The 19,682-nt window shown below is 45.1% G+C and overlaps 1 protein-coding gene across 13 annotated transcripts in view; it reads right to left on the reverse strand.

Moving 5' to 3' along the window:
- SRGAP2 (SLIT-ROBO Rho GTPase activating protein 2) overlaps window positions 1–19,682 on the reverse strand; it is a 242,140-nt gene that overhangs the window by 37,654 nt on the left and 184,804 nt on the right. For 9 of the 13 annotated variants that reach the window (XM_008154184.3, XM_054711645.1, XM_028129250.2 and 6 more), the window contains exons 8-11: window positions 16,584–16,808; window positions 12,870–12,971; window positions 11,635–11,832; window positions 2,500–2,584 (exon numbers count right to left, since the gene is read on the reverse strand). In XM_008154184.3, the coding sequence (XP_008152406.1) occupies window positions 2,500–2,584; window positions 11,635–11,832; window positions 12,870–12,971; window positions 16,584–16,808 (610 nt within the window). Of the gene's footprint in view, window positions 1–2,499; window positions 2,585–11,610; window positions 11,833–12,869; window positions 12,972–16,583; window positions 16,809–19,682 lie in introns of those variants that run through there. The other 4 variants (XM_028129255.2, XM_028129253.2, XM_028129261.2 and 1 more) reach the window with 3 other exon arrangements.

The raw sequence follows: 19,682 nt of genomic DNA on the forward strand, positions 1-19,682 counted from the left end.
CGTCTCCCCAGAGAACCTTCATTAGTATCAGAGCGTGACCAGCCTTCAAATGCAAAAGGGAAGAGGAGCTTCCAGAGCCCCTTTCTGGGCAAGGGTTGTTTCTGATACTTGTTCCCAGGCCAAGGCTGCAGGTGTCCCTAAACTTTAGGTTTGCCTACTCTGCTTCCCAATGAGGTGGATTTAGGGGAACAATAGCAAGGCAGCCACACGTTAGAGAACCTTCCTGTAGATGAAATTTAGCTTCTCTTCTGTGTACACTGTGTGTGTGTGTGTGTGTGTGTGTGTGTGTTGAGGAGTGAGGAGGAAGGGACAGTGAAGATATGAAAAGTTCTAGTTTTAAATTCATACTAAATTCTCCTGTTAGGTTGGGCTGGGGTGGCAAGAGAAAAATGAGATTCAACACTGACATTGTTATAAAACTGTGGTTTCTCAATTCAGAAGTGGATCCTAATATTAAGTTTAATGGGTCACAGCCAGTTTTAAAACATGGGATTGAAAATCTCAATGTTCATAACATTTTAAAAAAATACAATGCATGTGTGCATGGGCCATGATACACTTGATGTTGCTCTCTTTAGGTCCACCGTTAACCACGCCTGGTCCGTATTAGACCCATATTAGATAAACCAGGGAAAACCCAAGCAGGCCCGGTGTGGAGAAGCTCCCACACTCCTCATCTGTGCTCCTGGAAAGGCAACGCCAAGGGCTGAGAGAGGGCAGGGCTTTTTCTTGCCTTTAAAGGTTGCTAATTGTTGATTACAGTTCAGCTCATCTTGAGAAACACCCTCCCCCACCCCTAACAGCCTCTCATTACTAAAGGCTCAGCTTTCATCTGCAAAAATATTATTCTGAGCCATTATTTTCAACATCTGGCCCATTTCCACTCTGGAATATTCATACACATCAATTATCTCTCTGTGGCAGGAACAAGGGGCTCTTGTGTTATGGTGACAAATACATACAGAAGGCAGGGGCATGACGACTTGCACACAGGAAGATCTATAGCTGTTTTTTTCCTTACTGCTAGAACTTGTCATATTCAGATGAAGGCAATTTGCAGCACTAATGAATGGTCACCAACCTTCGCCCCTCCATAGCAGCACATCTGGCGCATGCGCAAATCCATTCTCTCTCACACACAGGCTCCCCCCCAATCCCCACCAGGCCCTGTTCCCCATCTCACTTAAGGGCTATGCTTCAATTATCTTGGCAAAAAGAAATCATGGTTATAAACTTGCTCCGAATAGTTCTGGGCTTTCTTTCCTCTGATTCCCCATGGAGCAATCTGATAACCCAAGAGTAAAGATTTTCTATCAGCAAAGTTTGGATCTCAAAGCCCAAATCTGTTCAGCATGAGTCTCTTGGGTGGTGGGGAGGAAAGAGAACAGAAGTTACCTAATAGGCTTTCTTCACATAAAAGAAAATGCCCGAAAAAATCACAATGTCAAAGACATGAGAGATAAAAGAACCATCTGGGGGAATTGTCCAGGGCAGGAGAAGGACAGGGCGCAAAAGATGGGTAGGAGGCTCTGGTAAGAAAAGCAGAGCTCTGATTCCTGGGGCCAATGAGCCAATGAATGCTGTGCACTTTCTGAGGAGTGCTCAGATTTTATTTTACAAGGTTGGACTTTGTGCCAGTGCAGGTTTGCCTTTCACTGGTGTTACCACAAATGCCCCGTAGGCTCCCATTTCCCATCTTTAAGTGAGATTAGTGGGGCAGGAGGAGGGGCCAGCATTCAGAGGCATCCCCAACCTGGGAATCCCATTAATCATAGGATGCTGAGAGACCTGGGCAGGGTGCCAAGAACCCCAGGGAAGCTTCTCTTTCAACCTTCGCCTTCTGTTTGACAGCTGAGGAGAAACAGTCCAGAGTGCCAGTCCCATTCTCTGCCTTGCTACTTCCCAGGGTCTGGTTAAAATCATACTATGAGACGAGACCATCCATTCAGCACCTTGGCCTCAGCTGGGCCCAGGCAGAGAGAGGGCTGCCATGTAGCATCAGGGCTGCTCAAAGCAGAAGGAAACTGATGCTCTACTATGACACTACAGAAAGAGCAGTCTGTCCATCACTGTGCCTTTGAAACCCCTCTCTTCTCCTTGGAGCAGCCGGGCAGCTCATCTCCCAGCTCTCTCCCTTCTTGCTCCAGCCTCAGTCCTGCCACAGAGGAGCTGAGAGTTTTCACAAAGTGTCTGGAGAGTAAGTAACTTCTCAGCCTTTTACTCAGGTCACAGCAGAGGAGGCGCAGGAAGGGGACTGAGTAGAGAGCAGGCACGCTCCATTTAAACAAATAGACGATGCACATTAGTGCTTCATTAAGCACCGGCCTGTTCCCATTATTCAAGCAGCCATCTGGGGAGTGTGCTTCCACATCACAGGCCAGAAAAAGAAGTGCATTCACACAACCAGACCAGGGCTGGCTTAGGGTGGAGGCTCAGCAATACAGTCCAGGGCTTGGTCTTCCCCTCAATGCAAACCTCCAGCAGCGCCCCCACACTCACTTTCTCCCAGGGTTTTCTGGAGAAGGTCGTGCTTGGCTTGCAGCTTGGTAATGAGGTTCCTGCCCTCCAGGTACTCCTTCATTTTCTGTAGGGGAGGAGGAGGAGAAAGAGCAATCAGACTCCTGAAGGAAAAAAAAAAAAATCACAGATGTGCAGCTATACAATCCCCTTTGCAGAGAGCACTTGGTTTCTGACCCAATTTCTACCAGGTTCATTGCTTATTACTTTACGGCCCCAATCATCTGGACAGCTGCTGATTTTCATGGGAGTTCTGCATTGGCCAGTGTAAGAAACCGTTTTCGACAGCCTCTCATTCATCTCTTTCAGTTCCACTGAAGAGGAGCAGGGGGTGTAGGGACTGACTGAGCCTGGTCTTCTTGGTGTGAGGACACACATCTGCCACTGGTCACCTTCACTGACATCCAGCCCTGCCCCTCCCCCCAGCAGGGTGCATTCCATCACACCAGGAGCAATGCCAATGGCAGGCGCAGCCCCCACCCCAGCTGCAAGCCCAGCACGCACAGCATCTTTGTCTGAGCCTGTCTTAATCAGCTTCCTCCTCCATCTGCATGGAGTCTTTGTGGAAAGCCTGGGATTTCTGAGCTTTCAAGAGGGACTGCCACGCCCCACTTGCATATACACATGTCGGCAGCTCCAAACAGAAGACAAGGTTATGGGAATGCAATGCCATCTTCTCTCACAGTTAAAATACTATTGCTGTGCTGCATTTTCTGATGTGACCTCTCTCAACCCTTGAATGCCCAGTGAGAGACTAGGTTTCCCTGGACAATTCATCAAATCTTCAAAACAACCCTAGGAGCTATTAATGTCATTATCCCCATTTTATGAATGAGGGCACTGAGATTTGGAGAGATTAAATAAATTGCTTAAGGTCAAACAGTTTAGTGAGTGGTAGAGCCAGTATCCAAACATACGTAGTTTGACAATACAGTGTGTGCACTTAACCATTATGGTAACGTGCTCCCATTATGGTACCAAGCAGGAAAAGGAGAACACTGCACAGTATCAATTCTTTGTACACATGTGAATATATGCAGCAAATTAAGGGTGTTTAGAGCACTTCAGCACATATTCTCTCATTCAACTCTCACAATAACTCTGTACAGCATGGTAGGGAAGGCATCATTACCATATTTTCTTACAGACTAGAGGCCCAGTGCACAAATTTATGCACCAGTGGGGTCCCTCGGCCTGGCCTGTGGGATTGGGCCGAAACTGGCTCTCCGACATCCCCCAAGGGGTCCCAGACTGCGAGAGGGTGCAGGTCAGGCCAAGGGACCCCACTGGTGCATGATCGGGGCTGGGGAGGGACGAGGGAGGTTGGCCAGCCAGGGAGGGACCAGGGGAGGGCTCCAGGGCATGTCCGGTCTGTCTCCTCAGTCCCAATAGGCTGGACCCCAGCAGCAAGCTAACCTACCGGTCAGAGTGTCTGCCCCCTGGTGGTCAGTGTATGTCATAGCGACTGGTCGACCAGTCGACTGTCTGTCTCCTGGTGGTCAGTGCACGTCATAGCAAGCGGGTGAGTAGCTTTATCATATCATTAGCATATTACACTTTGATTGGTTGAATGGCCAATCAGATGATCGAATACTTAAGCATATTATGCTTTTATTGTATAGGATGAAAGGATGATCTTGGGTAAGAGTGTGTCAAATAAATTGCTGATCGCTGCAAGGCAGTCAGTGGAACTGTCAGGCCTGGATCACAGGCCTTTGGCCTCTTAACTCAGCTGCTCAAGGGATCTTCCTTTGCCTTGGTGTCTACTGCTGCAACAGCTCATCTGCCAGTCTGGGGCCATCTACACATGTCTAAACTCAGAAGCCACATGGCAGTGTTTCCCTGGTGCTATGTGAGATATCTGAGGGGCTAAGTGAATAAAACATTTTAAATTATAATAGTTCTGTCTTTCTTTTAATGTACTAGGCAAAAAGTATAAATGCACATCAAGGCTTGGATTTTATGTCTATTACCACATAGGATGAAGGCAGAAAGAAAAGGTGAAAAAATGTGAGCTACGTTTATTCTGTATGTTTCTGTACAGTGTGAACTTTTAACCAAGAGGGTATTTCTTTTCTCTCTCCCTCTTTCTGTCATGTAAAAACAAAGAAAAAAGCCTGGGCCCAGCTGGCATGGCTCACTGGTTGAGTGTCAACCTATGAACCAGGAGGTAATGGTTTGATTCCTGGTCAGGACACATGCCTGGATTGTGGGCTTGATCCCCAGTAGAGGGCGTGCAGGAGGCAGCTGATCAATGATTCTTATCATTGATGTTTCTCTCTCTCTCCCTCTCCCTTCCTCTCAGAAATCAATAAAAATATATTTTAAAAAATTTAGGAAAAAGAAAAAAGCCTGCTCTCTGGGGGAGGCCCTCATTGGCCCTCCCATGTTCACCCAGAGGCTCCTGTGGGAACCTCTGCGAATCTCTAAGACTGCACTTCTCACACCGCCCTGTCCTGGAGGGTTTATTCCTCCTGTGTCTTTCTCTCTAGACTGCCTCCTCCCTATGGTCAGAGACCATGACATTCATTATTCTTGGCATCTCTGATACATAGTACTGTGCCCAGGAGATCGTAGACACTCAATAAATGCTTGAGGTATGAGTAAGTAAATGAACAGGCTCACTGTCCTCTGGATAGAACCTTCCACAGCAGTCATGAATGAAGCCTGCAAGTGTGCCCTACTCTCTCAATTAAGTCTAGTAAATCCTACATCCAATCATTTCTGTTGTTTTACAGGGGACCTGGCTTCCTCTGTTCCTTTGTGCTTTTGCATGAGAACATCTGCATGAAAATACGCTTCCTTGTCACCTTCCTCTTTCCATCTGCTCCAGCTGCCAGCTCACCTGCTGTCAGTCTTCCCTGGGTGATATCTAACCCCCCACCAATGCCTAATTGTGAGGTTTGGAAGCTACTTCAGGGCCCAGAGGTGAAAAAGCTGCAGGGAAACACCCTCTGCTAACGTCTGAATCCTCACATCCTCTTTGGAAGGTTATCCCAGGAGACTCAAAGGTTTCCTAATGAGGGAAAATTTACCAGGAAACTGTAACTCTTAAAAAAGACCAGACTGCTCAGCCACAACTCTGAAAGGTGATGGATGCAAATTCCTTCCTCTCGCTCAGGTTTTTACTTGTGATTCCGGAAATCTTTTTTCTTTTTCTTTTTCATTTATGTTCACAGTTCACTAGTTAATTCTGGCTGTCACTTGGTGAACTGTTAAAATAAATAAAAATCTGATAAGAGGTTTGATGGATTCCTTTTTTGGGTTCTATTAAATCCTGAAGGACTGAAACTGTGTCTAGGTGTGACCTGCATCCCTAAGACTGGGAACAACGTTGGACGTTTTCCATCTCAGTAAGCTAGATATGAAGATAAAAGCATCCTAGAGTTCACAGGTATGTTATTTATCACTTCCCTGCCCTGCCCATAGCCAGCACTCATCTGTATGAGAGAGAAGCTGGAGGAATAACCTGGCTTTTACTGGTAGAATTGAGTTAAAAGCTTCAGTCGCTGCTGATGAGACACACGTGAGAAAGGAACCGAGACAGCTGAAGGCAAGGGAGGAATAGGTGGCTTTTCAATGCTTTCTGCAGACCAGGGCCAGGAAAATAACTATTTATGTGGAATCGCAAAATCCCTTCCTTGGACAATACAGTCACTTTCCTTATTTAAAGCATGTTCCAAATATTAGGTAATTAATTTTTTTTCATGTCAATCCCTATGCCCTGCTCCCCTCAACAAACATCATCAATATTAGCAAAGGGATGATCTGGTGTTTTCCTCAATGGAGGAGAGAAAAGAGGGCAGTTTTCTATTCTAAGTCACCAAATTCCTGAACAGTCTAACCAGTGCCAACCCTCCCCCTAGTTTTACACTCAATGTGATCAAAACTGAGAATTTATTCAAAAAGTATTGAGGCAATAAGTCTATTGGGTGGTTTTGTTTTTTTGCCACTGTAAACCTTCCATTTTGTTTTTATGATCTGAACTTATTTCTTAATAACTTCCTTTTTAAAAATATATATTTGTATTGATTTCAGAGAGGAAGGGAAAGAGATAGAAACATCCATGATGAGAGAGAATCATTGATTGGCTGCCTCCTGCATGCCCCCTACTGGGGATGAAGCCAGAAACACAGGCATGTGCTCTGACCAGGAATCGAAACGGGACTTCCTTGTTCATAGTTCGATGCTCAACCACTGAGCCACACTGGCTAGGCTTAATAAATTTCTAATTGGTTATCAACTGTCAACAATGAGTTTTATTTATTGAAAAGTATTAGTATTCTTTTTCCTTCTGAACCCTCCCTCTCTAACATTTTGATTGCAGTAAAATGGAAAAGCCTGCGTTGGAATATTCTAGTCCTACCTTTTACTAAGTCTTTTAACCTTGAGCAAGTCACTTAATCCCCAGAGTCTTAGTTTCCCTATCTGAAAACTGGAGATAATAATATCTTTTCACAGGTTGTTGAAGACGAACCTGTGAAGATCTATGACTATGATTATTAGCAGGTACACAAAAGCGTTCCTTATACTTGAATCACCTGCTCATTAACCTAAAAACAGTCATGTCCTCCACTTCTTTGCTTTGTGCTAATACATAAAAAAGAGATTTCTAGTCTTAAAAAAAAAAAGTAAGAGGCACAAGAATGCTTTGCAAATTTAATTTTAAATACCCCTGCCCTTTAAATATGCTTACCATGGAGGTATGAAACTCATGGGCCTTATGGCTTTCTGCCTTAATCTACATGGAGCCAAGACCATAAGTACCCACTGCTACAAGGAGCGGGGTAGGTGGGAGGAGTGAGCCATGTCCACCAGCCCCATGTGCAGAGATACACAGATGTCACTACAGTGGCTGCTTCCCCACCATCAGGCACACTCACATTTTCCCTCCTCCCTGTGAATTTTTAAAGCAGGAAACAGCTGTCAGACTGTATAAATAAAACAGCAAGTCTTTACATGGGAGCACATCTCCCCCTTTAGTTGACAGGGCAGGGGCAGTCGTTCATTTGTACCTGCTTAGCACACATTACTGAATGCCTGCAGGAGAATCTATAATAATAAAAGCGTAATATGCTAATTAGACCGGAGGTCCTTCCAGACGAAGCCGGGGCTGTGAGGGAAGCCTGGGTCCTGGGTGCCAGAGGGAAGCTGGTGCTGGCAGACGGCGGAAGGAAGGCCTACTCTTGCATGAATTTTGTGCATCGGGCCTCTAGTACCAAGATATAAAAAGATCTCGGACCACCAGGTCCACGTCTAGACCTAGAGCGCTGCCATGGCCAAGGCACCAACTCCTCTCCTATTACCTTGCTCAAATCAGTCCCTAAGAATTCAGGTAGTCTAGTTTTGTTTATTTTATCAGCTATAATCCTTAATCCCTTCCCACTGCCACCTCCATACAGGAAGTACTTAGAATAAATGCCAGCCTTACAGGCTTTGACAGTCTTTGGCTAACCAGTGAGCATTACTGTCTATTAGCAGGGAATTGGTTAAATATGCGATGGTACATCCACCCATACAATGGAATTCTGCACATCCATTAAAAAAGGAGGCAGGTCTGGGCCCTGGCTGGGTAACTCAGTTGATTAGAGCGTTGTCCCAATATGCCAAGGTTGTGGGCTCAATCCCTGGTTAGGGCACATACAATGAATGAACGTATAAATAAGTGGAATGACAAGTCTCTCTCCCTCTCTCCCCTACTCTCTCCATCCCCCCACCCCCTTCTAAAATCAGTATAATTAATTAATTTAAAAAGGAGGCAGGTTTTTTTGGACTAATATAAAAATAAAGCCCGAAGTAAATTAAGTAAAAAAAAAAAAAAAGGAGTAAAGAACAGTATAAGTAGCATACTTCTTATATTTCTATTTATTCTATTTTATTACATTTCTAAAGTAATTCTATTGTACTGAAGGATATGTCAGTGGTAGTCTATGCGTAAGGTCTCTCTGGAAGGACACAGAATAAACTGCTTTTAATCACTTGGCAGAAGGGAAGGTATGGGGGGGTGTCAGGGGGGGTAGAAGCTTGAGTTTTTTCTGTATGCTATTTTGAAATCTTTAAAAAAATCTATTTTTTAACAATCACAGTGAAAAAAGGCGATGGGGAAAAAAGTGGACATCGCTGGACTGTGTGTTATAGAAGACAAGTGACAAAGCCAAAGAGAGCAGGGCACATCTCCTCACTTAGGGAAAGAAGAGGAGGGAGCTGCTGAGCTGTCTCTAAGCCTCTCCTTCACAGCAGCTTCTTCAGCAGGTGGACAGAAAAAGCCTGGGCCCACGACCAGGCAACAGGAACAGGAGTTCTCATTTACGTTCCTGTTGAGGTTCCTTAGACAAGCTACCCATCCTCTCTGGGTTTATTTTTTAATTCTTTCAACGAGAAGGTTTGTTTAGATGGTATTTAAAAATCACTTCAAGCTTTAAAATTCCATGCTAATTTTTCTGGGACTCCAACAAATGCTTCAAATTACCAATTGAAGTCATCTGAACAGATCAATCTGATGAAAGCTTTCCTAGCAGCTCTCTGGGTTCCTGGGCACACTACCGAGGGGGCCAAGCCACAACAAGGAACCTCTTCTCAACTTTCCAAAGGAAGAGAGCTTATAGGATGCGCTATTCTGCTGTTTGTGAAGGGCACAGGGAGAAACGTGCAATGTTTGTGGAGGCAACAAACTAAAAAAAACCCACGAGCAGTTGTGTAGGCTTTGTATTGTTTGGCAAGCACAGGCAGCCATCCTGTTTAACATGCATATCCCCTTTTCAAGAACGTCCATTTCACCACTCCCCAAAACATGCTTTTATCATGAAATGAATTAACTGACACATTCTGAGCACCAGTCACAAAAGTAATGAACTCTCTTGTAAATCTGTTATTAGACAAGTTCGGACAAAAAAACGTTCCTGTTAGCCAAGGAAATTTGCACACAATTTTGATGAGTAGCACTATGGCCACAAAAGACAGGAAATGGGTGAGAGAACATCAATGCAGACAGAGGTGAAAGAGCGGGCAGGATTTGAGAGGTCACCCGTTTGAAGATGGTCATTCCTGTTCCTACTGAAAGTCAATTTTGAATAAAAATGTTACAGATTCATTTAAAGCCAAAAAGGAAATCTGACAGTCTTAAATACAGATTTTTAAGTCCAAAATTTCTTATTTAATAATTAAAAAAAGGAAATCCTCTTTAGTGTAATATGATTGGGTCAGTTAAGTACTATTATATCTAAGCAGTCCAGACAGACCCACCAAACAATCCTATTATTAAGAGCCTCTGGAGTGTCCAACGACCTCCTGAGATAACGAAGCTTGGGGCGGCAACACAGTCCTCATTATAGTCAAGAAGTTCTCTTAATAGCTAACCCAGGTTTTTGCATGTTTTTATGCTTTTGCACATGCTGCTTTCCTCTTGATTCACCGCCTACTTTACGCATCCTTCAAGATCAAGCACAAAAATCGCTTTGTATGTGATGTTTCCCCAACTCCATTCTTCCTGGTCACCACTTTTGCATGTGTGCAGTGTGCATGTATGCATTTTTAACTTTATTTATACTTACATACTTCTTTAATTACAAAAATCAATCTGTCATACCTGTTTAGAAATATATAAAGTGAAAATGAAAGCTAACCTTTCATATACCTAATCCCACCATCCCCTTCTTCATGTATACCCTCAGCATTCTCAATAAATGATGAATGAATAATTTAATAATGACTGATAACTAAATAAGGATGATGGTGATAATAAATTTTCAGCGCTTACTGAGCACTAACTACAAACCAGGCAGTGTGCTAAATACTTTACAAAAATTAATGAATGAGCCAAAATGTCAATCCATTATTTCTATGTATGGATTTGAGTATTTCACTCAAAAGTGTTATAATTAGGTGACTTAGAAAAAATGTTAATAATTTTGGTAAAAATAAGTAGATTACAAAACAATATGTACAGCACTATCCCATTTTTTATAATAAAATTATAAATGCATGCTTAGATATGTGTATGCATATATCCTAACACTAGTATCTCTAGGTATTGGGATTATGAATGATTTTTATTTTCTTCATTTTGCTTCTAAATTTTAGATAAGCATCTGTCGCTTTGTATAACAAGAAAGAAGTTATTTTAAAAGAATAATTCTCCCTTAAATCACTCCCTTTCAACAGTCTTCTTTAGGACAAAATAAACAAACAAAAACACCTAAGATTTCTGAGCTTGACTAAGTAAAAAAACAAATTTCATTTTTAAAAAGATAGCAAATCACTAGTGTTCTTAATGATGAAAAAGCAGTGTTCAAGGAAGAATTTAAAAAATTGTTCTAGTTGTAGGAAAAAGTCCATTTACTGCATATAGACTGTTTCTTATCTGAAAAAAAGTTCATTTCTCTCATTCAGAATCAGTATGCATATTTACTGGCTATATTTCATTTCACACCTGCAAGCTTAATTTCTCCTTTCTTGGTCATCAGATTAGGAAATAAATTTTAGTACAGGCAATAAATCCTACTTGGCAAACTCAGAATAACTTAATTATTGAAAAGCAGCACCAAAGACCAGCCAGCAACTTTCCAAAGGGCTGTTAACACTATTTAAAAAAAGTTGGGTCCACCTGTTTAAAAAGATATTGGGAGATACATACATAACAAGAAATACGATATTTTGGAATTCTCTGCAAAACAACAAAGCTGCCTAGCCTCTGAATTTTAGCAATAATTATGAAAAAAAAAAAAATTTCCCATCAACAAAAAATATAAAAGAAGGTCATCACACCACCTAGAAGAGGCTACAGACTTTAAATCCAAGATGTGTCAGCCAGAATATTTGAATGTAGTTCCCAAGAACCAAGAGATGTAGGCCCCCTTTCATGACCCCCTATGACTGAAAAATAAACTTTCAAACAAAAGCCTACTAAGTGGTGGGGAAAAAAATCTTGGTAGTGTATCTGGGTGCATCCTTTCTCTTGAGGGTCCCTGTTAGACACATACAACAAGTGTAGGGATGTTCTCTGAATATGCCCAGATCTAAATCTAGGATATTCAAAGACTGCCTTTCAGACACTTGACAAAGAGTACAAATCCCAAATCTCCTGTGTGTGCATCTTTAAAAGCCAGCACGCTCCCTCACCGTGAAGTAGAACTGCTCTGTCTCTTGCTGGTTGGCTCTCCTCTTGGCAATGCTGGGCTTGCTCATGAAGGTTTCTGAGACTGTGGACTTGACGGACTCCATAGAGTTGCTGTACTGGAAGCAGTCAGACACGTCAAAATCCTCGACAGTCACAATGTCCTGGATGGTCTGCAGAGTGGCCTCCATTGTCTTTTTGACCTGCCACAACAAGGGTCAACAATGCATGAGGGGAAGGTGATGGGGAAGCTTGGAGAAGCGAAAAGGAGTGGGCTGAGGAAGGAGGGAGGATGCTGTTAGAGGGTGCAACTCTGCCTCCTCCCATGGGACAGTGCTGAAGTGAGTGATAAACACCACATGGACCCTGGTATCAAGGGCTACACTCTCCAGTGAGGACCTAAACCATCCCCTCCCCCACACCCCCACTCCTACCTTTATGCTACATACTTGACCCAGCTCCCAGCTCTTTTATTTAATGTTTACTTTTAAATTTTAATATTAGTTCTTGGCTATAATAGAGGTGCTAAGGGAGAAAAGAATAAAATTTCAAACATACCCCATCATATAAAGAGATAGTTAAAATGTGTGATGAGCATGGTCCTGCAATGCCTCAGGTTCTATTTCATGACCTTCAACAAATTAACAAACTTGTTTCCCCATTTTCAAACTAAGTGACCCATGCCCAGTCCTTCCTAATCTTCCTGGGAAAAGTAAGACTTACTAAGATGCCAGGTAAGAAGTTATGTGAGCTCAAAAGAAAAGAACCTTGATAATCTTTCATACTGTCCTTTTGAATTGGTTGTTGAAAGCAAATACAGTGGGCCCAGGAGAAAGTCACCCTTTTCTAAAAGGACAGAGATGTTTGAAGCATCAAAGTAAAAAAGCCTCTGTTTGTTTGCAAATGCTGGAAAAAGCCAGGCAGGAGGGGGTGGTTTCAGAGACACAATACTGTTCACTCAGCTGCCAAGTGCCATTTTGATTAAATGTGTAGAGGGGGAAAGAAAGCATTTTGCAAAAGCTCAAAATAGAGCACAACCTTTGGCAATGCAAGAGCAACTTCCTGGAGTTCAAGGGCAGGATGTAGCAGAGGGGAAAATCCAAGCCTACATTTGGCTAGGAAATGTTTGCAGCAGCCCGGACATTCCCTGCGTGCTCCTTCCACTGCTCCCAGATAGGCAGCAACAAGTTCAACAGGGAACCTCAAAAGGTGGCTCTGATCTCTTAAGCAGGAAACTTACCTCTTCGTTCTCAATCTTCAGGGTGGATAAGCGAGACTGCAGTTGTTGGCATCTCTGTACCAGCTCACTCTGGACAGGCTGCTGGGCACAGAGCTGGGAAGCCTGCCAGAAGCAAGTGATACCAGGTCAGAAGGAGGACACTGTACTTTCGGCGGTTCTGGAGTCCCATTCCTGCTAATAAAACTACACATATTCAAGCTGTAAGGCTCACAGTTTCTATGTTAAACCAAAATCCAAAGCCAAAGTGTGTGGATCTCTTCCAGGACCAAAAAGAACAAAAGGAGAATGAGGAGTGGGACCCATTTGGGAGGACCAGGCCTCTCTTTGAGCCCATCTTTAGGTTGGTGCTTGGCAGAGGCCGATCTACGCAGGGTCTGTGGCTCCATGGAAGCCAGAGTTAGGCCATAGAAGATGGCCTTGGGCAGCTCCAGCTGCAGACACACAATGCTTTGGCACAGGGAGGATTTCCTGCTAGAGGTCCAAGTGGCCACCTCTCTGGCTCCTCCTTCACCTCCCCCTTTGTACACCAGAGTGAAAGCAGGAGAGAAGTGGGTCAGGAGGCTAACTTGCTGTTGGCAGTCAGCATGTGTTTATAAGTCTGTGCCAGGCATGAGAGCTCTGACTCAATTAGAGAAAGTGTAAAGCCAGGAACAAGTCCACAGGCAATGGTAGAGGGCCCCAGAGGGCATGAAATCTGGTGGAAGCTGGCATTTTCAGAGACCTCAGGTCTTCACCATAAGTGTGGGAGAGAAGTCCACCCTTCCCCCAAGGATCATCGCCAGCAAGCGATGTGTGAAGGAACGGTCAAGCCAATGTCTCCTGATGATGGCATGGCCATGGCATGAGCGTGAGGTCACCCACAGTCCTCAGGATGACAGATTAGGAACAGGCTGGCAGATTGGGAGGAATGAGCCACATGGAGGCAGCTCCTGTCACCTTGCCACCATGTGTTCCTTAGCCCCTCATCTAGAGACACATCTGGATAGAACTGCCCTTTCTTCCTTAGCAATGAGTGGGCACATCCACATGCCCACAGACCATTCTCTTGCTTGAAAAGACAAAACCTCTCTTCAAATGAAGTGGGCTGGGACTTGACCTTTTCCTTCATTGGCTTTTAAACTCCCAACTAACTTGACCTCTTCCCCTAGCTGAGGGGCTGGCTGAGCCAGCTCTCAGATCTGAAGAGAGCTGACTTCACTCTGGCTCTCGTATAAGCAGACACAATGAAGAAAGCTCGGTGGCCAGCTTTCTGGCCAACTTAGCGCCAAGAGTAAAACTCTCTGGCTGCCTGATGTCACCGGTCAGGCATCCAGAGCCCCACCAACCCCCGGGGGCACCAAGAGTAGAGCCAAGCACCTCCTCCTCATACATCTGAGAGTGCTTGGCATCAATTCATGAGCGGAGTGCCCCAGAATACCAGTCAATGTGGGGCCTTGGCCAATTTCAGAGCTTCCGGTCAAAATGCCACCCGAACTTTGGCCCTAGTTCAGAGACTTCCAGGCAGCTCCCTCTTGTTGCCTCTATAGTCTACAGACAGCCCACACTGATGGGGATAGACTGGCTGTAGGGACCAAGAAAGATCCACCCTCTCCTCTTTCTATTTTCTACCCACTTAAAGGCTAGACTGGAATTCGGAACCTTTTCAAGATCTAGCACTCGCCCTGGCCCTGCCTGACTCAGCCACTGACCAGCTACATCACATAAAGGAAAGGCCTAGGCAGAAGAGTAAATTTTTAAAGTAACCCAGACCTAGTAGGGAGGAGTCAAGGAGAGAAAACCACCTCCACGGCTGTTCCTTTAAGAAGCAGCAGGGCTGCTGATGCAGGCTTTGGCAGTGGTCCTCTACCGGGGTGCAAGGTAATGCATTCCAGCTGTGCTCTGGAGTATGGAAAGGAGGCTCTGGCCGGGCTAGGAGGGGGCCCGAGCACCCAGCATTTGGATCCCCCCTTTATGGAGACAAGCTGTTTGGCTCAGAAGGACCAGTCAACACCAGAAAATGTATCGCACCACTCAGCTAGTCCCCAAGTTCCACTGATTCTTGGGAAGCAGTCTCAGTGGCAGCTGGAGAAGGGGCTTGGAAGGCAAGAAGCGAGGGCAGGTGAGGAATGGGGCTTCCTGGGGTTTGGTGACACTCCTTCCCCTGCTCTAATTGCACATGCTGCCATCTCACTTCCCCATCTGTTCAGACGCTGACATTTCTCAAGCCACAGCAATGGAAACAGACTGTAAATGATTTGGTTTTCCCAAAAAAGGAGAGAAAAGAAATCATCTCCACATTTGTGTCTTTATGAATGAAATGTCCACTCTCTATAGTGGCCTATTGATGACAGCAGATCCTCTGGTTACACTGCAGCAGCTGTCATTATGGAGCAGGGCTTACTACACAGGTCTGGATGCTAATTTTAGCGCAAGTGCCAATCCTTTGCTGAGAGGACACTATGGTTTCTTGGTCACCTAGCACCCACCTCTGTCTGGTAACTTTGGTCTGACTGCCCTCCAGGGAAACTCCCACTCCACAACTCACGCCATGTACTTTGGATGGAGGCTCTCCTCAATAAGGGGATGGAGCATGTGACCTGGGCATAAGCCAATCAGCTGAATGCAAATACCTAGTCACACTGAGTGACTCAGAGATAGGCAAGTCACCCAATCAGAACCAAGAAGACAAGTGAGACTGTGGGAGCTTCTAGGAGGTAAGCAGATACCCTTTCCACTGGATTTCAACCTAGAAAAAGATAAGGCGGGAGTAGTCATCTTGCCCCCACAAGATAAGAGCCTGAGAATAGGACCGACACAGGACATGGAGCAGACAGAGAAAAGCCGGGTCCTCATAAAATTCCCACTCCTCAATCTAGCCATGCCTGATGGTTCCATCCTGAGCTTTTATTATGTAAGCCTATCCATCTTCCTTTTTATTTGAGCAGATTAAATGGTGGCTCCTACCCACAGGGATAATAGGGTTTACTCATTTGTGAGCACAACACCAGAACTGGAACCGAAAGATTCACAGTAATGGAAGCCTAGAAGCTTCTCTTCCCTCTCACTTTCGTTTACTTAAGCCCTTCTTGTTTCAGTCACTGAAGGTGAAAAGTCCAGAACAGGGCCCCAGCTTCAGCCTCCCCTGCCTGGGCAACCAGCACAGGCCTCCTGGATGACATCGCAGCTCCTGTCCTCTCTGTAGGTACCCATGCTTTTTTGTCCAACACCCAAGTAAAACGACATCTTTTATTGCAATCTTCTAACCCTAGGAGAATAAGATCCTTCAGAACTCTGCCAAATGACAAGAGCACATTATTCCTCTCTTAGCCTTCCCTCCCCACAAAGCCATTGGTATCTGGCCCATCTCAGCTCTCACTTCTTCCAACCTCACCACTTGGACTCCCCTCTCCCTCTTCCTTTCACCATTACCAAACTGGTAGCAGTTTTTAGAACACACCTGCTGCTTTCCACTCCTTTGCTCCTTCTCATCTCTTTGGGTGCCCAACCCAATGCATATTTCTAATTCTCTCTCAACTCCTGTAAGCTCCCGAGGGCTCTAATCCCCAACATCTACGGTCAAGCTTAGTGGACAGTAGGCACTAAGTAGCTGTTTGCTGAATGAGTGGAGTGTGCCTCACTCACCTGATGGGAAGGCCAGGCCTTACTCTCCCCAGAATAATGTGGCCTTAGTGTCGTGAATCTAGAGTCAAGTAAGTGAGGGGAGGGGAGCCTCACCATGTCCCCCATGTGGGGCTGGAACTCAAACTTCATAGGTGGGCAGAAGACATTGTTGTACATCTCCATGAGGCGCTGCTTGTCACTGGTGGCATCCAGGTTTTCTACGGCATTCTCGATGGCATCCAGACCCTCGTGCTTCGACTGCTCCAGGTTCAACTCAGCCGAGAGGAAGGTGCGCAGCGCCCGGTTCAGGCTAGCGTGGTAGCCTAAGTCACAACACTGCTGTGGAGAGGAGAGCACATGAGCAGACCCTGGGCAGCCCCAGGGCTTGGCAGAAAGGGAGGGTGGACTCCAGAGCAGAGGTGACCATGGCAATGAAATGACTGCAGCAGGAAGAAGGTTGACACTCTGACTTCCAAGACCTGGGCGAGATTTCTCAGTTCCTGACTTCCATTTCAATGGTAAAATCTACCTTAGAGGACTGTGAGGTGCTCAGAAGAGGAGTCATTCGGACAAAATAAAATTATCAAATCATGCACTTGTACAGTGCTATTCAGTAAACATGAGAAGAGTTAAGAGTTAAAGGGAATCCTCTCCTATTTTCAGATTTCTCTGGGGATACCATTATAACAAAATTCAATAACAAAAATATAGCCTGCCACTCCCTGAGGGTTACTGTGGTTAAGTCAGTACATATCAACCAAGCCAGGCCGTTTCCACACTCAGAGTCCAGAAGTCAGAAGTGTTGCAAGAACAGTTAATTACACAAACTCAGAACTTGAGGTGGGAGAAGGACTGGGGGCCTGACTCTGTCAGTGATCACCCCCATCAACTCCCAACATTCTAGAATAGGTCTTAAGCTGCAGACAAAGATTTCAGCATTAATGCTCCTGCCCTATAGAAATAGCATTTATCAGGCCAAAAGTTTCTAAATATAAGTCTTAGTGGGAAAATTCATGTTAAAATAATCGGATTTTCTAAAGCAAAATAAAAAAGGCATGACTGAGACAACAGTATTAAAGAAGTACTGGATAGTAAGCCAGTAACCTTGGAAAAGCCACTCCCATCCCCAAACCTGTTTCCTCAACTGTAAAATGAACAGTTTGCCAGGTCAGTGGTTTTCAAGCTGTAGACCAGAGCTCTATGGTTCTGTGCCAGAACCTTCTCAGGCTGCCCTTGAGAAGCAGTAAAAGGGCAGCCCAACTAGTAGGACTTGGAGCCTCCTATCCCTGCTTCAACCAAACCAACTCTGCTCTTTTTTCTATTGAATACATTGGCATTCTTTGTAAGGTCTGGTTTGAAGAAAGAACTCTCCTTCTAGAGAAAAAGTCTGAAAATACTTGACAAAATACAATCCCTAAGGCCCTCTTCAGCAACAGCATTCTGTAACTCCATGACATTCTTCCCCATCCCTCCCAAGGGACCCAGAGATCCCAGCTGCTTGATCGTCCATTATCCCCCCTATTGCATAAGCAGCTTTGAGATCCAAAACCCAAGAAGACACGTCAGAGGAGAACCATGAACAGAGTAAGACCATCTGCCTGACTGTCATTGCACTCCATAAGCAGGCATCAAATCAACTCGTTCCCAGCCTTGCCCCTTCATCCCCTTCATCACTATCACACTGGGAGCAGCCACTACTGGGGAAGAAAAAGCATGTGATCTGCCTCCTCCTCCCAGCATCTGACAAGAAGCTCAGCGACAGAGTGCCTGTCAGGCTGAGCTCTGGGTCCAGTGCCAACAGGCTCTGGCAGGTGCCTGGCTGCAGTGGAAGAACAGCAGTTACAGCTCAACTAGAGACGGAAAGACATTAAATTCAGTGGAGAGGGAAGAACAAATGGACGCTAGACAAAAGCGGCTGATTGGGAGGCTGCACGTGCAGGAGCCCTTCCTCCTCTGGGAGACCTGCTGCTCTAGCCAGGCTGCCCTTCCGCCTGCAAGCCCTCCTTAGGTCTGTAAGTCTAATGAACAGAAGTGGCACTACCCACAGGGCTGAGCAAGTGTGTGGGCTGGGGGTGAGGTGGGGGTGAAGGTTTTTAGTGCAGAAGAGAATGTAGGGGGAGGCAGGGTGCCCTTCATAAACCTTTACACGGTTTTACTAACCTCCTTTTCTCTCCATTCTCACCACCTCTATCCTAATTCATACACTTATCATTTTACACCAGTGCTACCTGCTTCCCTCTCCTGCTGAAGAGCCTAGAATAGCTCTATTTTACCCCCTAAATTCAAGACCACCTTCCTCAGTTGGAAATTTTTAAAATGCCTCTATTTACTAAGTGGAGTTAAATAACTTGAGTAAGATCAATAGCCAAAACAAGTTGTAATCTCTTTAGTCTGACCATCTAACATCATCCCCCTCTAGCTTTTTCTTCAAACCCCTCTGCTCTAATCCAATGACACACTCTCTGTTTAGGGTAACATATTGGAAAAAACCATAGACCTCAATTCAGCTGTATGACTATGAGCAAGCTACTTAACCTCTCTAAACCTCAATCAGGGAAAACAGCAGTCTCATAGGTTATTGTGAGGCCAATAACAGGCAATATACTTACATATACATACATACATACATATGTGTGTGTGTGTGTGTGTGTGTGTGTGTGTGTGTGTATAACACTATGCAGACATTTAAACATCAGTCATCAATATCCCCAAATTCACTACGTCTACGCTTCAGCTCCTAGCATTTTCTCTTCTTGAAATGTTTCCCACTCCTCTCACCCATTGCAATTGGACCCAACCTTCAAGATCCAAATGAAATTCCCAGCCTCTGGGAAGCCAGACAGCTCTGCAACCCTGGCATGTACTGACCTTGGCCTCCACTCAAAACCACACTCATCAGCAGCCCTCATGTGACACAGAATACACTTCCTCACTCTGTGACTTGCCATTTCGTATCACCCCCACCAGAAGGCAAGCTTCAAAGAGGGCATGGCCAATGTCTTACTTCATTTTTAAATCCCTCACCATTAGGCCTTGCTCCTGGTAGGCATTTAATCAACATCAGTGGATTGACTGAAGCCACGATTCCAAGCTCTCAGAAAACAACCCAGTTAGGCTGCATACGAATGTGAGTCAAGTGGTGATGGAGCCACTGAAGCCTTTTGTGTTGTTCACCCTGCATGGCCCGTGGAGGGCAGGGTGCTGGCTGGGGAT

This window comes from Eptesicus fuscus, chromosome 22 (assembly GCF_027574615.1).
Source record: "Eptesicus fuscus isolate TK198812 chromosome 22, DD_ASM_mEF_20220401, whole genome shotgun sequence".
Taxonomy (NCBI): Eukaryota; Metazoa; Chordata; class Mammalia; order Chiroptera; family Vespertilionidae; genus Eptesicus; species Eptesicus fuscus.